This window comes from Ictidomys tridecemlineatus, unplaced genomic scaffold (assembly GCF_052094955.1).
Source record: "Ictidomys tridecemlineatus isolate mIctTri1 unplaced genomic scaffold, mIctTri1.hap1 Scaffold_226, whole genome shotgun sequence".
Classification (NCBI taxonomy): domain Eukaryota; kingdom Metazoa; phylum Chordata; class Mammalia; order Rodentia; family Sciuridae; genus Ictidomys; species Ictidomys tridecemlineatus.
The window spans coordinates 200,597-224,601 of record NW_027521950.1 but is presented as its reverse complement, the minus strand read 5'-3'; the positions used below and the strand labels follow the sequence as shown (position 1 = coordinate 224,601).

At 37.5% G+C, this 24,005-nt stretch overlaps 1 protein-coding gene across 1 annotated transcript in view; it reads left to right on the top strand.

Moving 5' to 3' along the window:
* The first annotated feature begins 18,093 nt into the window (after window positions 1-18,093).
* The window catches only part of LOC120884217 (tolloid-like protein 1), a 120,337-nt gene continuing 114,425 nt past the window's right edge, over window positions 18,094-24,005 (top strand). The window contains 1 exon segment of the mRNA XM_078036196.1: window positions 18,094-18,541. Coding sequence (XP_077892322.1) covers window positions 18,094-18,541 — 448 coding nt within the window.

Sequence of the window (24,005 nt, the reverse complement as noted above, 5' to 3'; positions counted from 1 at the left end):
TGTACCCAGGATTAGGCATTTGTTGCTTTTCTTCCTTATAAGGCACCTGATAGCCTTAACAAGGCAGGCAGTGGACCTGAAATTTCCACATATTAAGAAGCCTTCCTTCCTCCCTTCCTCCCTTCCTTCTTTTCCCAGTGCCATATTTAAATTCCAGTGCAGACCATCTAAAAACTTCACAAAAATCCCTCATGTATTATCAGTCACTTCTAACTGTCTAATTGTGTGGAATGAGTAGACACATTTCCAAAGAACATCAGCAAGTTGTCACAAATCAAACCCACAGATTCCAAAATCTTGTGTTTCTACACTTGAGCCATCAGAAAAGCAGAGGATGATAGCAAATTTCTCTCAGCACCTTGCAGCAGAAGTTGGTTTTCGTTGTGTTTTTTTTTTTTTTTCTCCATGTCAATAGGAGAGGCAAGTGTGAGTCGCCCCAGTGGTACGCTTATTCTGTTGCTGTGTGAAAGGTAATCCAAAGGAGCAAATGCAAATATCAAAAATTTCTTCTGGGCTTTTAAGCTTCATGTTAATAATGAATAGCTGCCCGTGGCTTCTTACTCTTTTCTAGGTATCAGGGGCTCCAGATTCATGAAGATCTAAGTCAGTACCCTGACATCCCTTTCTGGACTCATGTGTAAGCCATTTATTCAACCTCTACAAACCACAGATTTTTCATGTGTGTTCATCACTGTAACAAAATACCTGAGATAATTTGCTTATATAAAGAAAAGATTTATTCTGGCTCATAATTTTGGAGGTTCCAGTCCATGATCAATTGGACCTGTTGCTTTGGGCCTGTCACAGCCAAAGTATGTGGAAGAGCAAAACAACTCAGATTTTATGTTCAGAAAGCATAGAGATAAAGAGAAAGGGACACACAATCAAACAGGAGGATATTTCCCCAATAATCTAAAAACCTCCAACTAGACCACACCTTTTAAAAGTTTCATCACTTCCCATGAGCACCACCCAGGGGAACAGGTTGTTAACATGACAGGACATTCTAGATCCAAACTAGGCACTGCCTACACATTGGGGACAGTCATAACTACAAGTACTTCAGAATGTTGAGGGCACTGGCTATGCTCAAGGATGCATCAAAGAAAGTTCACCCAGCAGAACTAATGCCAGATTGGGATAGGATAAAGACAGGTATTTGGGTTCAGAGCTGATCATAAACTGTTGCCTCACAACTACTTTGATTCTGATATAACAATTAAGGGTCAAGAAAGATATAAATAGTCATGATTCCCAGCAGAAATACAAATCCCAAAGTTACTAAAAGTATGCTAATAGAAACTACAGGGACTTCTTAAATTATCAACATGAAATAACAGCATTCCAATACTTAACTACTCCTTTGAGAAATCCAGTTAAGATAATAAACATAAAAGATCATCTAATGCACTGCTTCTAAGGCTGATTAACCTTTGAAATTGGTTATTCAAAATATTGATACCTGTGGCCCACCATCAGAGATTTTAATTAAATTAGCCTGGGATGCACTGTAGTCATATTTATTTTAAATGCCCCAAATAATTCTAATTTGCACCAAAATTTGAGAACCTTGCTTTAGTGGAAATTATCTATTCTGGTTTTCAGATACACAGATGCATAAGAAGTCACACATGCAACCCCGAAATGATTACATGTAGTGTTAAAGTAGCCTTAAGGCTCTATCCTCAATGTCTAAGGAGTGAACACCAAAAGTTCTATGCAAAAAAAAAAAAAAACTCTGAACTTTCTTGAAAACCTCTGGTTATCTTCTTAGAAACCTAATGTTTCCTGTTCTTAGAAAATGAAAGTTACCTATTCTATTTCCCCCATAATCCTATGTGTAACCAGTATTGGAGATGAACTGGACAATTAAACCAAATATTTGTTTCCCAGGTGTATGTGATTATTCTATACAAGAAAGTTTTTATTAACCATCTGTTTTTACACCCACCCACCAACTGTCCAACTCTTGGCAAAATAATTTCCACCACCTTCCTTTACTCCCTCTTCCATAGGGACTGAAGTAATAAGTCTATAATCTTGTGGAAACAACTCCCCTCACAGCTGTCTTTGCTACCAATTATTCTGGGGTAACAAAGGAAGTCATTAACAATCCTGGGAATTAGTCATAGAAGACACTGCCACAAAATACACTCAGATAGGGCCCAGAACCAAAAGGTCACTTTTTATTGGGGGTTTGGGGTGGGGTAGGGTAACAAAGTAGAAAAACAGGAAGGGAGCAGGGAGCAGGTTTTTCCCTCTGTTTCTCTGGAATCTTCAGCAAAAATAATTTATTCTGTGCAAAACAGAAAAAGTTTAGCTGAAGGGATCAGTAATTCATTCAAGGGTGTCTCAGAATAAAGGAAAGAGAGCCAGTGAAAATAATGCCTGTAAAAAGCCTGACCTTTAAGGCCAAAATACCTGCCTAAAGAATACTGAAATTTCCACCTTATTTCCAGAAGGCTGGGGAAGTGGCCAAGACTGCTAACAAAACATTACACCTATATTTACTATAATAAATGATAGAAAAGTCTACCCCAAAAATGGTTGACTACTGAAACCCAACATCTTCATGGGGTAGCAGACTCTTCATACTATGCCTACCCTCTCACTATACCAACACCAGTCTGACCAGCTACAAGATTTAATTAACTATTTTAGAGATTCTGTTATCTGCTGACAGACCATTTCTCCTACTTAATAAGATGAGGCTGCCTTTCCACCAATGGAAAAGAGTTTCTAAATTTTCCTTGTTTTTCAAGAGAGATGAATTATCTAGAGCCACATCCTATTCCCTTTCTGAAACAGACCTTGTAGAGATGGTATGACAAAATTAGTCAAACCTGGGTCTGTTAGTCTGAGGGAATGTTCCTGCCTCAAATTTCAGAATTATTTTCAGAGGCCAATCCGTGTCTCTGAACATCAAAGTCTTGGAAATACATTAGAGAAGGAAAGTCTTATGAGAAGCTTTACTATAGCATTCTGAATCAAATGTGCAAAGTCAAAGAGAGTGCAATTCAAATTTTAGCTCTCGTAGACAGTATCTGTAACTTCAGACTCTCAGTTTCTTCCTCTCTAAATAACAGCAAATTTATCAGTAAGCTCATGTTTTTCTAATATTTTTAAGCATGACACATAATGGAAATATCATCAGGATGTGGCATGCACACACATACCCATCCATATGTGTGATATGTACATATATCCCTTTAAAAAGTTTTTAAAATAATATGCAATCTTAGAAAGTGGGATATACTCTGATAATCATTTATTTTTTTTTAAAGAGAGAGTGATAGAGGAGAGAGAGAGAGAGAGAGAGAGAGAATTTTTAATATTTATTTCTTAGTTCTCGGCGGACACAACATCTTTGTTGGTATGTGGTGCTGAGGATCGAACCCGGGCCGCACGCATGCCAGGCGAGCGCGCTACTGCTTGAGCCACATCCCCAGCCCTGATAATCATTTATTTGATTCCACTTTATAAAATGCTGGCTATCACTAATAGCTTGAGAATTGCTATTTTAAAAACCATTCCATGCAAATGGAGTTTGAACACAAGCAGGAGTAGCTATTCTCATATCTGACCAAGTATATTGCAAGGAAAAGTTAATCAGAAGAGACAAGCAAGAACACCAAATACTGTCAAAGAGAATAAACTTAATCCAAAAAGAAGATATAACAATAATAAATATTTATTCCCTAAAGTGCACATAATTACATGAGGAGATAAGAATAAGAGAAAGGATCTTGTCAAAACAGAAGTGAGATCAAAAAAGTAAAAGCAGGGGATTAACGAAAAAAGAGAAGAGGAGGGAAAATGAAAGAACTGTGAAATAAAGTTGACCAAATTATACTGGGTACACATGTGAATATACTACAATGCATTCTGATTTTATATATAACTATAATAATAATTTTATATATAACTATAATAATAATTTTATATATAACTATATAATATAATATAATAATATATAATATAATTAATATATATTATTATATATTATTATAATAAATATTATTATAATTAATATAATAATTTTATATATAACTATATGCATTAATAATTTTATATATAACTATATGCATTAAGCTTACTCATTACTGTTAAAAACAAAATGACAATGAAAACCACTAAACATCTATTTAAAGTGGGAAGTCTCCTCTTAATCACAGAAAATAATTTTACAGCAATTTTATAAAAAGTAAGCCCTTGGGCTGAGGGTATATATATCTCAGCTGGTAGCATTCTTGCCTAGCATGCACAAGGCTCTGGGTTCAATCCCCAGTACAACCCCGCCCCCCAAAAAAAAAGAAAAAAAAAAGCAAGCCCTTAAACGAGACATGATGGTGCATGCCTATAATCCCAGAAACTCAGGAAGTTAAAGCAGGAGGATCACATATTCCAAGTCATCCTCAGCAACTTAGCAAGACCCTATCTCAAAAAATAAAAGGGGTTGTGGGTATAGCTCATTGTTAGAGCTCCCTAGGTTTAATCCCCAGTAAAATGAAAGAAAAGGGGGCGCTATAAGACACGTCTTAATATACAACCTACACTAAAAGCAACTGTGATGATAAACTCTAGTCCAGCTAACTGAGGCTGAATATCCAAGGAATGCTATGTACTTGGATAACTTCCATACTGCAAGGGAAAAATGAAATCTTCTAAGTCACTATACATGCTAATATTCCATAATAAATTGAACAACTGAAATGTTATAAAAATTTTAGATAATAAAAACTCCACATTTTCTTTAATGGTGCTTATTTATCTTTTGGTCATTTATAAGGAGCTATTCCATACCACACTATTTCATTCTCTGCTGTTTTATTTCTCCTTTCATCATATTCATCACCGCTACCTCCATGTGTCTTTCGCAGCATCCCCTCACTTGACTCTAAGCTTCATGATGGCAAGGACCATTTTTGCTTGTCTACTTTACTACTATCCCTAGTACTTAGAAGATTAGGAACAAAAGAGATATTTGTGAAATAAATTAACAAATTAGTGATAAAATGAATAGAACACTGACTTTTGCACAGAAGTTCAACCCCAACAAATCTCATGCCTCATTCTTTTCCCTCCTACATGGTTATGAGAGAATCACAGAAAGACAAGCCCCTATACTCTGAAGGCATAAGCTGTACATCATGCACTACCTATCAGTGTTTGTTTCTTTCTTCCTGTACATTTACAAGTAACAACTCCCCAGCTGCCTTTGGCACTGTTTTGGAACTACCAGTTGCTCATTTCCTTTCTGAAAAAAACAAGATGTGAAATCAAAGTACCCTGTCCTTTTGCCTCTCCTTCAACCAAAGTCAGAAGCTCCTCAGACCACAAAAAATAACAGAAACAAAAAAAAGGCAAATGGCAGCAGGGCAAAACAACCCAGAGGCTTCTACCTTGACGTAGTCCAGTAAAACTGAAAATGGTTTCATCTTTTTCCATTTGTATCCCTCTGCAAAGAAGTAGTTGGACCCTGAAAAAGAGGCTGTCTTCTGGCTGCATTACCCAAGGTGTGGGAGAAAAGATCATACCAACTGGCAGTTGGGTACTGCTTTGCCATTGGTATGTCATCCACCTATTTGACTGAATCTCTCCAAAACTCATGTTAAGGGTCATGTAATCTTTTCTGCAATGACTTGATCAAGCTTGCTGGAAAATCAAACAAGAATCCAAGGTTCTACTTGTTTCTAAGCTTATGGTGTTATTGTCTGATATCATTTGGAAGTAGTTTAATGTCTTCTCATTAAAACATGCATGTGTCTTGGATTGACATTTAAAGTTTGGGAGATGGAATGGGCTCTCCTAGCAGAATAAAAGCAAATCACCTAGTAAAACAGGAGATAAATGCATAAATCTAGCCAGAGACTCTGAAGCAGAAATATATTACTGACTCAAAATATAATTTCAAATGACTTTATACTACAAATTGGCTTTAAGAGACATCTCAGTCTGCACATGTATTCCCTGCTGCATGTGTTGCGTATTCAATAATCAAAAGGATAAATCTCAGGCCTCAGAAACAGGAAAAGGAAGGAAAAAGGAAAGGTTCCAAAGCAGAAATGCAATAGTAAATGTTACTCATAGGACCTATCTCTCTGATATGCCTCAAGCTTGCTAACAGCATTTCTATACCACAGGCATGATACTCTCCTTTGCCCCCATTTATTTTATAGGGAGTCCTTCCCTAATAGCCAAGAGAATGAGACAAAGCACTCTGACATCTCTCCTGCTTAGAAAAGGCTCAAGAGCCTGGAGAGATGCCACAAAAACCAGCATGAGCATAACAAACAGCAGTGGCCATGGAAATTCAATCCCAATTGAAAATCTGCCAACTGGGAACTACTCTATAATTGAAGAACAAGCATCTATTTAAATAGCCAGTGTCCAGTTAAGTATAAACCATGTGGTTATTTGGATCAGAGAAGAAACTCCTCCTAAAATCACCACGGGCCTGTTAGAAGTTCCAATGACTATAAAATTATTCCTCCCTCTAAGGTGAATGTTCAAATCTTCAACAGACTCAGTGAGGCACAGAAGAGAGCCACCAGGGTAGTGGTGCTTCAGGTCACAGCAGGCTTGGTGATGTCAAGTGGGATGGTGGGGGGGGCATGCAGGGATTACCTTGCCCCAAGTGACAAAGCTAGGCATGCCAGGGAGCCCCACAGCATGTGGAGCATGGATTTGTATATGAGTAAGAGGTAACATCCAGAGCCAGGAACAGAAGTCTAAGCCAATACTGATACACAACAAATCTAACCAACTAGAAACAACACTGAATTACACACATTTAGAGTCCATTTAAATGGACTCAACAAATTCTTTCAAAAATCAAATTTACTCTTAACATGGCCCAAAAGTTAAGAGCTACTATACTGGCTGACCCTAATGAACTGCCCAAACACAAGGCAACATATCACACTGCTCTTTTCCAATAGAGAATGCCAACAGTTGTACTTGACTACAGTAACAGAAGGTAGAACTTTTTTCAAATAGTAGATTTCCCATCCAAATTAGTTCTTCTGAAAATAAATTATATATATATATATTTCAGTATCTGAGTACATACCAACAAGGTTGCCTGAAAATATAACCTGAGACATTCCCAAGCTAAAGGTTTATGGGATTAAAACTGTCTATGAGGTAAATCCTTGAGAATTGACTACAACTACAAATAAATTTTCTGTGGCCTAAAATCCATCTTCCACTGGTAGGTACAATAAAAAATCATCAGGACTAAATGAGATCCTAGCACTCAGAGAAATCATGGTTCTAAAATATGGCCCTAATCTTAGACCTGAACCTGAACCCCCAGAGGTAGCATCCAGGAGTATATGCTGTTAATAAGTTCCGTGGGGTTATTTTGAAGTTCAAGAAACACTAAGTTCATCTCTTTCCCTCCAATTACAGATGGGGAACTAATAAATCATTCAGGAGAGAGTCCGTGTTCAGGCCTTCACATTAGAACTTTGTGACCTGAGAATGAATGACCCAAAGGCACTTGTTTCAGCAGCCACATATAGCCAGCCAGAGTAAGGGCAGCCAACTCCCAGCCCACAGGCATCTCCCTCTCCAGAGCTTGGTGTGTGGCCTTTGAAACAAGTGGGAAGGGAAGGAGAGAAAAACAGAAACCTATCATTACATTCTACACTGAGATTAGATTACAAGTAATGTGGTGAAGAGCCTTTAATAGACTAGAAATACTCTCACAGAGATGCCTGTCAATTCTGTGCAGAAGAACTAGCTAGTAAAACTTTAAACAAACAATTATTTAAACAAAATTTATTATACTTCTCTGCAAGGCTGCTGAAGGCAGAACAGAAGAAGAGTTTTCTTAGGAGAGCTGGTCTCCAAATATGAGGTCAAAACCAAGATGTAATTCAAAGTAACTACCCCTCCAGGCATTATCTCAGGTACCACCAGTCTATGGACAACAGCTAACTAATGCTGTGTGCTCCTCACTGGCCCCCATACTTAGCCAACCCCCCCTTTTCTCCCAGGAGGTACTGTGACTATTACTAATAATGCTGGCATTGAGCAGATGTATTATCAATTAAAGGAGTTTGTATTTTTCATTTTAAGAAATAAAAACAACAGAGACATTTTTCAACCAATGAAATAATTCTGAGAAAATATCACACCAAAGAATAATCTTATAGAACTAACAGAGTAGAAAAAAAAATTGAGCCAGGCATGAATCTGAAGGCTGAGGTAGGATAGGAGAACTGTCAAGTTGGAGGCCAGCCTGGGCCACATAATGAGAACCTATTTCAAAATTTAAAGTATAAACTAAAAGGGCTGAGGATTTATATCAGTGGTAGAGCACCCCTGGATTCAATCTCCAGTCAAAGAAGTGGGGAAGAAAAAGGATGGAAAGGAGAATGAAACAGAAAAAAAAGTTAACTAAGAGGTTCAAGATCCAGATTCCTGCTCCAGTTTCGATGCTATGAAACTAAGCTGGTTATATGACCCTGCTAGATCTGTTTCCCCATTAGAAAGATAGGGAATCAGAGAGGGAAGCAGTGAAAATGATCAAGTCCTTTTGAAAATGAATTAATTTAGCGCTGTGGATAGCTCTTTAAATTGAAATTGAAATCAAGTCTACCTGATTATAATATCAACGAATTTTTTTTTGAAAAGCAGAGCCTATCAGTGATTGCTTTGGTCTGTTTTATTGTTTGCTTTCAAATGTACTCAAGAATGGCAATGAATTCAGAGTGGAAATCATGACAGCCACTTGAGTCTCATTTAACTCTAGCAATGACACTCACCAATGACCATTTATCCCTAGATTCTACTTTCCCACTTGTACCACTACACTCTGAGTCAGACCATCCTTTCAGGCCCATCCACTTACAGCTCTATAAATAGCAACAGCAAGGCCCTACACAGTTACCAGCCACCTGTGAAATTAGCATAAAATGATCTGATCAGGTTTCTTTACTATCTCTCCTCCTCTTCACTCTGGGCCAAAAATACAGATGCTGCTGTGCGTCACACTTCCCTTGATGGGTGGAAAAAAGACCTGTCACCAACACAGGATGGCCACTTCACCAGAGCATTCCAACTGACTTAAAACAGAAAAGTTCGAAATTTTAATACCAAATCTCCAATATTTATTTTGTAAGTTTTGAGCCCTATGAAATTTATAACAAAAGTTCTATTTCCAATAAATTAAACACAAAATATTCTGTTATTTTATAATCAATTTAACTTAATAAAGTCAAAAACAAAATCTAAAAATAGTGCCTAAATTTTACATGATTAAATATCAATTGGAACTGAAAAGGAAAAGAACTCTAAAGATGACAGGCAGCTTATGACTAGTACACATAGAGAAAATGTATTTCCATTATTTATTATTTCCTTTAATTATGAGACTTCTTGCCTAGGTTAGGAAACCTAAAATGGCAGGGGCTTGTTTGTCTTGTAAAGCTCAGAAACAAGTGTTCTCTGTCCGTCCTAATGTAGGGACATTTAATGCGAAAAGATAACCTTTCCAAATCATTTAACAAACATGGATTTATTGAGCACACACTGTATGTAGGACTCACAGCTAGAACTTAAGGGATCAAGATGTAAAAAACAATGTTTCTAAAATTGTTATAGACAGACAGACAGACACACACACACACACACACACACACACACACACTGAACTATAGCAACTATATGTGGTACCTTATGTTATACATGAGTAAATATAGTTTAAATGAAATGTAAAAATGACAGTCATTTTTCAAAGTTCAGCCTATCACTATTTCATAGTCCACAGCCATGCCACACTCCAAATGCACTTACAAGAAAGTCTGTTAGGGTAAGTACTAGCCTATTTAAGGGGAAGTTCAGAAGGCAGTTAGTAAATGCTCCTTACTGCTAGTGGTAGCATGCACCTCAATCCTACCCATTGGCTCCTTGCTGCCTCACAAGCCCCTCTGCCTACCCCCAAGAAACCACTAGAAAACTAGTTGACTTATTCTCAGTGTTAGTTTTATAAGAACATAAAACATCCCTTTCTTTTCTCTTACCATTCTTTAAGATCAGAATCAATAACTTCTCAAGAATATCATGTACTCTAAATCTAAAATTATGTCCCTTACATGTGACACCAGTAACTCCCCAATCTGATTGAATACTACAAATAACTGAGAGCTTTAAAAAAAGAAAAAATACATTGAAGGTCCCATCACACAGCAATCCTCGTTTACCTGGTCTGGAGCGTGTGTGTGTGTGTGTGTGTGTGTGTGTGTGTGTGTGTGTGTGTGTGTGTTTTAAAGTCCCTGGGTGATTCTAATGCACAAGAATGGCTATCGCTTCATTAAATGTGGTCTCTGGACCAGGAACACCAGTGGCATCTGGGAACTTCTTAGAAAGTCAGAGTCGAGAGTGTAGCTCATCAGTAAAGGTCCTGGGTTTGACCTCCAGAACCACAAAAGGGAAGTGGGGAGGAGAAATGATAAGAACAAGAAAGAAGGAGGGAGAGATAATGAGGGGAGGGGACAGGATCTAAGTTGCCCAATCTGGCCTCAAATTTGAGATTCTCTTGGCCACTGCCTCCTAAGTAACTGGAATTACAGTGTGGGCTATGGCACCTGGCCACTATCACTATTTCAGCAAGGCTTCCAAGTGATTCTGAGGCACATTAACATCTGAGAACCACTACATTAGAAAACCTAAAAATATTTAAGAAGTACTGTACTGTTGATTCATTTTTAAGGTATTTACATCTTACCTTTACAATTAGATAATAAAGTCTTCAAAGGAAGAAACTGAACCTTCTAAATATCCCTATGGCCAGTACTGTGCCTTACACAGGTAGGTTCTTTGTTAGTATTTAATGGCTTATCATTCAGCCAGCCTCCATGTGGAATCATAACCCACACTCTCCACAGAGAAAAGGGAGGGCTCTATGTCAATATAAACTGGCATGAGTGGTCTGTCCCCAGAAACTTGATTAAATGCCAATTCCTTCTAAACCTACAGAAGTCAGCTGTCCCCATACGATCCAAAAATTCTCTTTCTTTAATCAAGAGTTACAAGAGGAAATTTGGAAAAAAATATCCTGAAAAAGAAATTTTTCTTCAAAGTCTGTTTTTAAAAGAAAGAAAGAAAAATTATTGGGAAATGATTTTATATTAAAATCAATAATAATCAATCATCTATTGAATAAAAAACACTTCATTGGACTTCATTAAAGATTCAACTATTTCTTAGAAATTAAAGCTCAGACCAGATGCAATGGTGCATGCCATTGAAATAGGAGGATTCCAAGGTCAAAGCCAGCCTCAGAAACTTAGTGAGACCATATCTCAAAAAATAAAAAGAGCTGGGGACCTGGCTCAGTGGTTAAGCACCCCTGGGTTCAATACCTGGAACCTTAAAAAAAATCAAAGCTCAAAGTAAAATAGTAAAATAGTAGCACCTATAGGAAATTATTCTAAAACCTAGCTTTCTGAGAATCATCTACATAAAGGGAATCATTCACAGGAATTGCTCAAAAAATGTTAGCTGCTTCCATCAGAATATGGGTGCAAGACCTTCAATTAAAGCAAAGTGTGTTCTCAGAACTAAAAAGTGTACAAATGACTTTTAGAAAGTTGCTTAAGTAACAGAGCTTGAAATAAATACAACCATTCCATTAATACAACCATAAAACTTTAGTAGTCTAGAAATCCTAAGTGACAGATAAGAAAATGGCATGAGGCAGGCATAATGGAATAGATTTCCTCCGTTTATGAGAGCCTCCACTGATTTACTTGTGACCACACTTTCTGGGATTACCTGAGATTGCCCAAGAATTAAGGAAAGACATGTAATTCTAAAGTTCTCTTTAGATACAATGCCTTTATTATTTTCCAAACATATTAAGTTGATCTCACCATAGAAGGGCAAGTATAGGCACCAAGCAGGAAAAGTAGTTATGATGGTTACTTCAAAAACCACTTTTAAGTTTAAAGCTAGCCTTAGCAAAAGCAAGGCACCAAGCAAATCAGTGAGACCCTGTCTTTAAAATTTAAATTTAAAAAATACAAAATAGGACTGGGGATATTAATCAGTGGTTAAATGGCCCTGAGTTCAACCCCTGGTAACCCTACTCCCACCCCTACCATCAAAGAAAAAACACTTTTTAGTTTATTTTTGCTCTCAATAAAAGAAGCTTCATCTCGAGTAGGAATCAGGACCCACTCTTGAATAAACTGCTTTCCAAAGTCAGGGATTAATGATTAGCAAACTGGCTGTGTTCCTCCCCAGGTCAAACAATGATGATGATGAAAGTGGCTGTACATACTACACATGGTTAAGAATCACACTGTCAAACACAGATAGGTAACAGGGATCCTGCAAACTTAGGAATCTCCATGGGAAGGGCAAGAGACACAGAGATAAGCACATACCATGGTATTTCTTTTTATCTCATAGATCCCAGAGCCACCTAAGGAAACAAAAATGAGTCCTCAATATTAACTCCTAGGTTTACTAAACAAACAAGCACATTAGATCCATGGCCAACGATACCAGCACATATAGAAATCACTTTGGGAGACAGGGGAGATACTGGAATTGCACTCAGGGGCACTGAACCGCTGAGCCACATCTTCAGCCCTATTTTGTATTTTAGAGACAAAGTCTCACTGAGTTGTTTAATGCCTTGCTTTTTGCTGAGTCTGGCTTTGAATTCTGGATCCTCCTGCCTCAGATTCCTGAGCTATTGGGATTACAGGTGTGCACCACCACACCCAGCAGAAATCACTTTTTATGAGTATTTCTTATGGTTCCACAATTGTATTCATGGCTTATTGTCTTTTAAAGAACAGCAGAAAATTAAACTTTAAAATATTCTTAGAGGTTCCCCAGTACCCATCCCTTCTGTGCCACACCCAGAACTTCTTGAATACCTTCACTTACATAAGACTTATTTACATTTTTGAAAATCTTACCAGAGTGCTGTTCCTAAAACAGAATAATACTGTATTTGCCTTCTAATACAGTCATGGTTCTACATTAGAAAAGAAAAAAAGCTACCCCATCTTAGAAATCATACAGATTTGAAGACAAATACATATGCAAATTTTTAAGTGTTATCGCCTTTTAATATAGGCTGAATATTCCAAATGTTTATTTTCCCCCCACAAATAGTTCCTCTAACACAAAGCCAATAAGATTAGAATATATAACTGTATCTAATCTCCTCTCTCATTAGTCACCTGACATATCACAATGCAGGTTTTTTATGACCCAGCACCATAATTGACAGCTTCCAGGAATACCACATAACTTTTTTTTTATTTGTTCTTTTTAGTTATATGTGACAATAGAATGTATTTGACATACCATACATACATGGAGTACAACTTCCCATTCTTGTGGTTGTACATGATGTGGAGTAACACTGGTCATGTATTCATGTCTGAACATAGGAAAGTTATATCTAATTCATTCTACTGTCTTTCCCATTCCCACCCCAAATTCCTTCCCCCGGCTCCCCCCACCCCCCATCCAATTTTGTGAACACATAACATTTTTCACAACATTTCCCAATAAAAGAAATGGACAAGAATAACTTCCATATGGGGATAATACACTTAACAGATTGTAATTATGTATTCTGTTTATTTTGCAGGTACTTATCTGATAATTCATAATTTACCAGAACAAGTTTCTATTTGTGCAAATTGCTAACAGATTTATATTCTAAAGAATTCACAACTAGCCTAGATTCCTCTGGAGAAATCTGTATTCCTCAGAGCCTCCGGCTGCCTTCAAATCATGTGGGGAATTAATTAAAATAAAAAATATATATGCTTGGACTCTGTCATAGAACTACTGAACCAGAAGCTCTACAGTTGAATTACTGGCCCCATGCATTTTTTATAAATCAACTTTATTAAGGTATAATGTAATTCAAATAAAAGTACCCTCTGCTTTTAAGACTATCTCCATCACATACCAATATGTGGAGGCTGAAATGCTAATTTTATTAACATTGTATTGGAATATGTATAAAATTATAAAGTTTGATTACTTAAAAATTAAAACTTTAGATCCAGGAAAAAAAATACCCATTCTAAGTACACTGTTTGGTGTAGTATCCACAACCAAGATCTACAACATCTCCATCATGCTGTGAACATCAAAACTGGTCTACTGTTGGGCCCACAAGACTTTCCTAAGATTTCATGTTTTTCAATTGTTTAAATAAATTCCTTGTTGAAGTATTAAATTCCAACTGGCTATTAGCTCCCTCAAGTAGCAATCTGTCGTGCCTTATGTGAGTCTTTTCTTTTTTTAAGTGCAACTTATTGGTGTTCTTAAACAAATCAGTTTTACAGTTATTCTCTAACTATAAATGATGCCATTAAGTCCTTCTAAGTGCATGTGAGAAGAGGTGGGGAGGGGAGAGAAAGAAAGTCATTATGCAAAGCCTTGAGACAAACAATTGGCCCAAAGTGGGAAATGTCGGCCATCTGTTATTCTCTCATACGCCTCTCTAGACTCCGTTTATAAAGTACATCATCTCTGAAATCCACCAAGTTTCTGTAATGAAGCACTCCACAAAAAGCTATGACTTAGGTGAAATACCACAGCTGCACCTAACTCCACGTAGCTAACCCTATATTATGCATAACCATGCAGCCCATGCCCAATAGTCCAGGTGACTCAAGACACAACTACCTGCTCCAAACACACTGGAGGCAAAAGGCTGGCATCTCAAAAAAACACCTCAGGTACCCTGGATGATTCTACTGCAGCACTCACACCTCATTTTTGGAAAGCCCTATAACTGAAGTCTGAGGGCAGTGTCACAGAGTCAATAAATTTTAAACATAATCCTCATTAAAAATACTCCCACACATATATTGAGTACCTAGTATTACAGGCATTTTCTAAATGATGCTATAGTGCTCATTTATATTTTTTAAAGTATAAAAAGATGCTTTGATACATTATGAGAACATCACCTGAAATAAATCAAACTAATGTCAAGAACCAACAAAAAGGGGCTAGGGTATAGCTTAATGGTAGATCACATCCTTACCATGTGCAAGGTCCCAGGTTCAACCTCCAGAACCAAAAATACTATAAACCAACAACAGTCAAGAAAAACCTCACAAAACAAAATGAAACCACAACTTAAAACATTCTCTAATATGTTAGTCCCAAATAAGAACAATTCCATAATGTCACTTTTTGTTTCATTATGCCAACCATCTGGAAAAAGACATAAACATATCAGTTACATGCCTATTTATGCTCTTAACATTCACATTCATACCACACTCACCATTCACTACAAATACCAACTACGTATCTAATAATAATGAAAGCAAATAAAATGCACTGAAACACATTCTACATGTTGTACTTAGCATGTGTTTTTGCCCTTCAAAACAACCATATGAGGTAAAAACTACAATTATCTTATTTCCTAGCTACAGTTTGGTTCAATGTCCCCTCCAAACACACTGTTTTTATCTTTTTTACTTTGGTTTATGTCTCTTATTTATTATCAATAATCAGGTTCACTATAGATTATTCTGTAACTGGGAAATAAGAGCACCAAAGAACTGATTATATACCATCCTTTTCACTCACAAGCTCTGGTTTGCAACATTAATTCACAAACAATAAAGGCAGCAGACAGCTCCCATTAAAGGAGAAGGAGATACAAATGCAAACACATTATAATCTGAGAAGCAATTAGGTCTCTAACTTGGAAAGTTAGGTATTTCCAACTAAATACAGAATGGTGCATTTCCAGTGCCACTAACTTTAGGAAGACTGCAGCTAATCTCATTGAATCCATAAATAAAACCTACTCTGTGAACATTACATAATTCACCCCTCGACCTCTCATTTCCTGGACAGCAATAAATTCTTGAAAGGCAATCAAATTCTTTCTCCCCATGGAACAGGAAAAAAATTCTAGTGATGCTGTGTACACATCAAGACATATTCACTAAAATCGTCTCTTTGTGATTTTTGTCTCCCACCTAATTGTAGATGAAATATAATTTACATTCCTTGTTCAAGTGTGACATATTTAATAGATTATTCCATATCAGTTTATCCAATCAAGTCAGAATGTCAGTAACAATGTTAATCAGGGGTAGGCCTACGTATCAATTTTAAGTTTCATATAGTTCAATGCAATTATCAAGAGTTGCAGGACACTATCAATATGTTTTGCTCTCTATGTCAAAAGATTCAGAGTATTTTTTGATTTCTCCTTCATGTTCTCTTTCACTCACAGTGGGGGAAGAGAATATGTGCAAAATGTGTGCTGAAACTCGGCCCCACATGCTCCATGGTGGGGATGCTGAGGGCCCAAACTAAGAAGAAGGATGCTATCTTGCTACCTGGAGCCTTGACACCACCTAAGCCATCAGGTCACATTTCACTGTTCTGCTTGGAGACTGGAAAACCCAAGCACCTTTGTGAAGGAACTTATCTTCTCATCCTCTCATTTCGTCCTCTGGAACTCATTTTCCCTCAACTTCCCTTCTTCCAAATCAGGGCAACTATCTCTCTCAAACACTTTCTGATAGCACATAACCTTCTCCACTGTTCAAATTGCACTGATCATTCCTTCCATTTGTTACTAATTAAAATGTGGTTCTTTTATACAGGGTCTCAGTACCCCACCTCAGGATCTTCCTATTCATTCTTCTAAACCTTACAGCTTATAGTTAATTGCTGGTGGTGTTGAAACTATCCTAGCTCCTGGCTATAACTATAACATGAGTTTTCTAGCCTCATGGAAAAAAATATACATCCTGTGCCTAGTCCCTCTTTGAGCTGAGCAGACTGTCTCCCTTCTCTATTGTTTCATTGCCTACAAAAGTGAAATGTATTCCACTGCACTACTGTAAAGCGGAATGAGCTAATGTAAGTGCTTAGCAAAATACCTAGCACAAGGTAAGTGCTAAATGTTCTTTAGCCTATGCTCATTCTTTCTTTCAGCTTATAATCTGACATGACAAGAAGAGGGCTTGTAGCTTAGATGTGGTCAAACAGCCATCTGGGGCCATGGTCAAGATTAAAGACACTAATTCTACCATTTACCTTTCCATCAATCACTTGTCTGATAAACCAAACATTCACTAGAAAATTGTCAACAGACTATTGTACCAAATTCTGCAGGTTTTAGAGGAGATAGAACTAAAACGTGGTACCTACACAAATAAATATAAAGTCTGATTTAAAAAAAAAACTGTCTTGTATAAGTACAATAGAACTGATGAGACACAGTGATGACAGTAATCTCCAAGTGGGGCACTGAAAGATCTGGAAATTAAGAAATATTTAAGCTCAAGCCTGCTAAGATTCAACTTACTTCTCTGGCCAGGTATGGATTCTGAGAATCTGTTATTTGGGTCTGGGCCTCAGTGAACAATAGACAGTGGTGGGAGTGTGTTCAAATTCAAGGTATGCTACAGCAGGTGACTGAGAGCACTTACCCAGGGTCAATTCAAAACAATCTAGAGATCAAGGACCAACAAGATGACCTTAAATACATATCTTTAAAATCTAGTTATTTATGGAAAACAGTTCCTTGAAAATAAAAACAGACTTATCATGTGATCTAGCAATTTTACTTCTCTCTCTGTGTGTGTATATATATAGAGATAGATAGATAGATAGATAGATATCTACCTATGTACATACACACACACAGAAAACAGAAAAGAGAATTGCAAAGAGACTTGCACATCCATGTTCATAGCAACACTATATATACAACAGCCAAGAGGCAGAAGCACCTCACATGTAAAATAAAGAATGAATGGTTAAACAAAAGTTGGTATAGACACACAAGGAAAATGCGGGCCAGACAAACTGACAGACAGCGCCTAGACAGGCGAGCCCAGCGGGGAGCTAGGCCCCACCAAGGGGGCTGCGCATAAAGGCAGATGGGGGGAGGGGGCGCTTACCTCCAGCGCTTCAAAAGGGACAAAGCTGGTCCTGGCAAACCCATGGATGATGTCCTCTTCGGCCAAGGTGGACTCTCGCCTCTTCCTCCGCGGGGGTCTGGGCCGGGACTCGGCGGAGGACAGGGGCTTCCCATGTCTTCCCTGTGGGAGCCCGACGATGAGGCAAGCGAGGGCGCCTAGGTCCAGAAGGCCCCGCCGCCGCCCGCCGCGTCGTCCTCAGACCTCCCCGGGAGCGTCTCTCCCGGTCTCCCTGAGACTGCCGCTTTTTGCGGAGTCCAAGGCCCGGAGCCGGTCCATTCATGGCTCTGCCACGCTGGGGTCCCCGCGCTCGCCGCCCGCGCGCCCGATCGTGGCCGCACAAAAAAATTCACACGGAGCCCTCCCGCGGTACGGCGTCCCTCCGCCCCACTCAGATGCTCGCCGCCCGCACCCGCCGGGGGGCCCGCAAAGGACGCAACAAAGTCGGGGCGCGGAACTTCGCCCGCCCCAGCGCGGGAGAATGCTCCAGCCGCTGCTCACGCAGGAAACTCACTGCCCGGCCGCAAGAGGTGCAGCCGGCGGCGGCTGGGGCCAGGCAGCGGGAGCCCAGGGCAAGCGCACTGGAGGTAGCGAGTGCCGCGCATGGGGGGGGGGCAAGGGGGACGAGCGGAGGGGGCCTCCCGCGGGGGGGGGGGGGGAGCGGCATCCGGAGCGACCCTCGGCGCGCACCCCGCGCCTTCCTAGGGCACTTGCTCCTTGACCCGCCGGAGGAGCACCAGGGCGTTTCCCCTGGCGACCCGTGGGGTCAGAGGAGGGCGCTCAGGGCCAGGGCGTGACCAGGCACCGCAGAGGGAGTGGGCATCTGGTAGCGCGAGGCCTTGCAGCGCTCCTGCAAACATATTCTTCAGTCTCTGCCATATGAAGCCAATGAAAGATGCCTGCTGGTGACCAAATGATGCTCCTGCAAAAAAGTGGTTCTGAAAATTTTAATAACCCTTATGTTTTAAAAAATTGTGTCTTCATTTCTTCTCAGGACATGTTTTCAATTCAAAATTTCATGTGACTTAATCAAATGTGAAAATTGATGGAAGTTCATATGAAAAAACTTCAAATGACTCTTTAAAGCAACCAAGATCAAGGTGTTTTTTTGTTTTTTGGTTTTTTTTTTTTACTGATTTTAAACCCAAGTGTCAATTTTTAATGGATTTGATAGATGACTCCTGATGAATTATGATTTTTATATTTATTTTTAAAGAGCAATATAGATCTATAACAGATCCAGCTAAGATACCATTCTGGTTAAAGAAAGTATCCACCCTCTGGAATTACATAAAAAATATACTAGATACTGGGGACATGCCCTAGTTCAGTTCCCAACAAAACACACACACAAATAACAATAATAATAAGTAAAAATATTAAATTCTAGTCCAGATCCAGTTACAAGCCTCCTATTCACAAAACTTAGTAATTAGTTTGTTTCTGCCATGTTCAAGGCCTTTCATGGTCTGATTCCTGTTACCTCTCAAACTCCTTTATTTCAGAATATATTTTTCAGTGCATCCTAAGCTAACTCTTTCCAGAACACCTCCATATCCTTGCCCATGCTGATCCATCAGTCCAGAATCTCCTTTACTGCCATCCAGATTTAATGAATTTCCATTCACCTATCAAAGCCAACTCATCCAGAAAGCTTATTCTTACTATTTCCATTTAGAATTATCACCCTTTTTCTACTTATGTGGCACTTTAATTTGTGGGCTTATGTATATTTCAATGTATTGTTAAATATTTTGAAGTAATATAATGACAAATCATGTACTTTCCCATTTCTAAAAGGGCTTATATTATTTACAAAATAATTACATTGAAGGATAATTGATTAAAAAAACCTACCTACCAGAAGAATACTATCTATATACCTTTCCAAAGTACCTGACCCCTATTATGTACCTGTCTAGAGTCCTATCCAATTTCTGCAATCCCAGGCCCCTTAAATCTTCTTTTCCCATCCCCAGGGGATATCATTACTCTGAATCTCACACTTACCATTTCATGCATTTCTGTATATTGTTAATACATATGGAAGTATCCCTAAGCAATATATAGGATTCTTTTGCACCTTTTTAAATCTGCATACATGATCAGTCTATTTAAAATTTGCTGTTACAGTCAGTGTTTTATTTGTCAGAACTGTTGATACATACAGTTTCTGGGCATTTTTTTCACTGTTGCCTAATAATTCCATCACATGAACATTCCACAACATATTATTTGATTTCTATCTGATCAAGAGAAATTTAGATTGCTTACAATTTTTGTTAGAAATAGCACAGTGCAGAAGGAGACAGGGTCCCCTCTGTTTATACTGATGTTATGGGACTTCCACACTATTCTCTTATTTTGTTATTAGACATAGATTCTGTGACTAAAATGTCACAGGACTAGGTGGGCAATGCCGAATGCTCAATGAATGTAAACTGATTTTCAAGACTTATCCTTTCTGTATTTGAGTTTAGATTTTGTAGACTTAGGCTGCTATGTTTTATAGTACAGATGAAGACTTGAATCTTTAGATTTTCACACTTCTCCTTCAGAAACTCTAAAAATAAGTTGGAAGGAAACTCAAGACTTAGTATTAAAAGGGGCTCCTTAGCCATTCAGGTGTGGTGGCACACACCTGTAATCCTAGTGACTCTGGAGGCTGAGGCAGTGTAATTTGGTAAGACCCTATCTCAAAATTAAAAAAGGGTTGGGGATGTATCTCTGTGGTAGAGAAGCCATAGGTTCAATCTCCAGTGTGAAAAGTGGGGGCAAGGTGGTCCTTAAAAATGAGTTTGTGGTATTCCTGAGTTCCTTAATGCCTCTGTCAATTTTGGAACACAGTAGATGTTTCTTTATGAAATAATGACTACCCAGTGATCACATTTCTCTCTTCAAATGCTATTAATTGTTTTGCAAGATCAAAAAAAGGAAATATTTTTAGCTGTGATGAAATCATCCTGGCTTGAAATCATCAAACAAGCAAATACTTTGTTGTTTGAAACATCCAGATAAATATATTGCCCAACTCCTACCATGGATTTATATTACCAGGAAGTTTCATGAAATGGTTACATAGAAGGATAATTGATAAGCTAGCAGAAAATATATAGATATATATTTAAAATATATATTCTAAGAAAAGTAAATATTTGTTATGTGTTGAACATTACACTGTTTTCTGTCTTTGCAGATAAGACCCAGAGCTTGAAAACAATGGGTTTATGCAATGCAAATAAATGTATTAAAGTCTTTCTTTTTAAAATGAAAAGGTAAAATGTTTATATGTTGTCAGCACAATTCTATCCTATGTTGTGTTTTTCCTGAAAGTTCAAATTTGAAGGAGGAATTTCATGTATACAAAATGAATATTCATGCACACAAAAACATTTGTAACATTATATTTTGGGGAAAAACTTGAAAAAACAACATAAATGCCCTAAAATGAAGGATAAGTAACTTATAACATGAAAATATGTTAGAATTTAATGAATTTATTAAAGCTATGATTTTGTGAAACTCTGTATTTGTTAACTAATAAATATAATTGTAAATACCTCTGGTTACAACTGTTCTGTTTTTTTGTTTGTTTTGGAGTTATTTTGGTACTGGGGATTGAACCCAGAGTGCTTTACCACTGAATTATAACCCCAGCTCTTTTATTCATTTTTATTTTGAGACCGAGTCTCACTATTTATATTTAAACCTCATGTGTGCTGAGGCTGCTCTCGAACTTCTAATCCTACTTTTTCAGATTCAGGAGTCACTGGGATTTCAGGTTACAATTATTTTTACAGTTGTCAAATTGTATATTATTTGTCAGAACAAAGTGTAGAAGAAACAAAACTGCATGTGTAAATTTGGTTTGTTTTAGTGGTAATATAAATGGAAATTTATCTATTTTTTAAGTATTATTTTTAGTTGTAGTTGGACACAATACCTTTCTTTATTTATTTTTATGTTGTGCTGAGGATTGAACACAGTGCCTCACACATGCTAGACAAGCGCTCTACCACTGAGCCACAAATCCAGCCCCAGAAATTTATTTTTAAATTGCTCCTTCTTATACTAAATTTAATATGATAATAAATAAAGCATCATGTTTTATTTTAAAGAGTAAAGTGTGTATATTGTAGTAACCAAGTGTCCCCATTTGCTTATAACTGATGGTTTTCCCAGAATGCTGAACATTTCATCACTAAAATCAAAATCATCCTGGGTGAGTGAGAATGATGAGTCACCCTATAAAGTATCTTGAATTGGTAGGAGAAATGATAAAAAATTATTTCTTTTTCCTTGAGACCATAGGAATTGAACTCAGAGTTACATTGGCACCCTTTTACTCTTATATTGAGACAGGCTCTTGCTAAATTGCCAAGGCTGGCCTCCAACTTGTGATCCTATTGTCTCAGCTTCCCAAATAGCTAGAATAATAGATATATGCCAACAAGCCCAGCAAGAAATTATAATTTGATTTCAATTGTTAGGAAATAAACTGGATACTAGTTTGTTCACCAATCAGAAATTATTTATATTTTAACCTCTTCCATATGACAGCTACTCTTAGAAAATTGCACGCAAGGTCTTAAAGAGACAACCTTCTAATTACATATTCACCTTGTATCCATTTCAACAAATGAAATTAGTCTCAGCACACATTAACTGACATAATTACCAAAAGATCAACATCAGATTAGCCACTGTAGCTCAAAGAAAAATAGAAAAGAATCCATTGCTCCAGCAAATTGCAAAAGTGTTTTCTAAAAAGGGCTCAAAAAGGTTGTTCAACTTGCAGATAGTTTTAAATAAAGCTAATAAAACATGGCTATAATAATATTAATTCATGAGACAATTCTGGTTTCTTCGTGTGTTTTGGCTATATTGCATGTAAACTTCAGTCTTTATAAAATCATGCATTTTGTTGATCTTGTAATCCCCATTATACATGTTTTACTGGCATAGCACTCCTGTTCTAGGAAAAAAAAATTGTATCTACCATTTGTGTTTTCATAAGTAACAATCATACAGTTATCCTCAAAGCACAACAGCAGCAACAAAGACACCGTTGTATTTGTAAAAAAGTTTACTTCTCAAATTTCTGGCTCTTTTTCCTAAAATACTGGCATCATAGTAAAACACTGTTCTCCCTGCTTTGGGTTCAAGTCATCTGATAAATCAGAGAAACATGAAGATAGCAAAAAGAAGACATATGTTAGTGCGATTCTGCAAGGCAAAAATGCCTTTGCCAAGACTTCTTTATTGATTACATGCCATCTATCCTTTCACATCTCTCTTCCTTGTTTCCTATGCCAGGTTATTCTCACCACTTAAAATGTAATTTGCACAATCCACCTTCCATGCACTCTGTTCTGGTTACTGTGCTATTATTAGACTACCTCAGCTTTACAAGATCTTTTATCAAAGCTCATTAGCATTCTTTATCATCATCATGATTAATGCTATTATTATTTACTTTTGCTCTTCTCTGCAGAATGTTTTCTCTTTATTGCAACACTTGGTATGTTCTCCCTATTATTTAAAAGCTGGTTCACACATTGGTGTAGAATTTGCTTTTGTTGTAAATGAACTCTGATAAATCAGAGAAACACAAAGAAAACAAATTATTCAAGATAAAAATAGACATATACTTGGATTATTTGTTACTGTTCCTTATCACTTAAAATCTTCACTATCAGTAATGTCTCTTGAAAACTTTTCTTTCTGACACAGTTGGTTACTAATTGTGTTTACTATCAATAATATTTGAATTTTGGGAAATTACAACCAGAATTAGAGTGAAATTACAAAATGAAATTACAACCAAAAATATAATGGAGAAGGGGAACTGAAATAAAGAAGGGAAATTATAACTCACCATTTAAAAAAGAAAGACTTTAATACATTATTTGCATTGCATAAACCTATTGTTTTCAAGCTCTGGGTCTTATCTGCAAAGACAGAAAACAGTATACTGTGTTTGTTCTGTTCAACACATAACAAATGTTTATTTTTCTTAGATTCTTCTCATTAGGTACCCCAAGCCCTCCA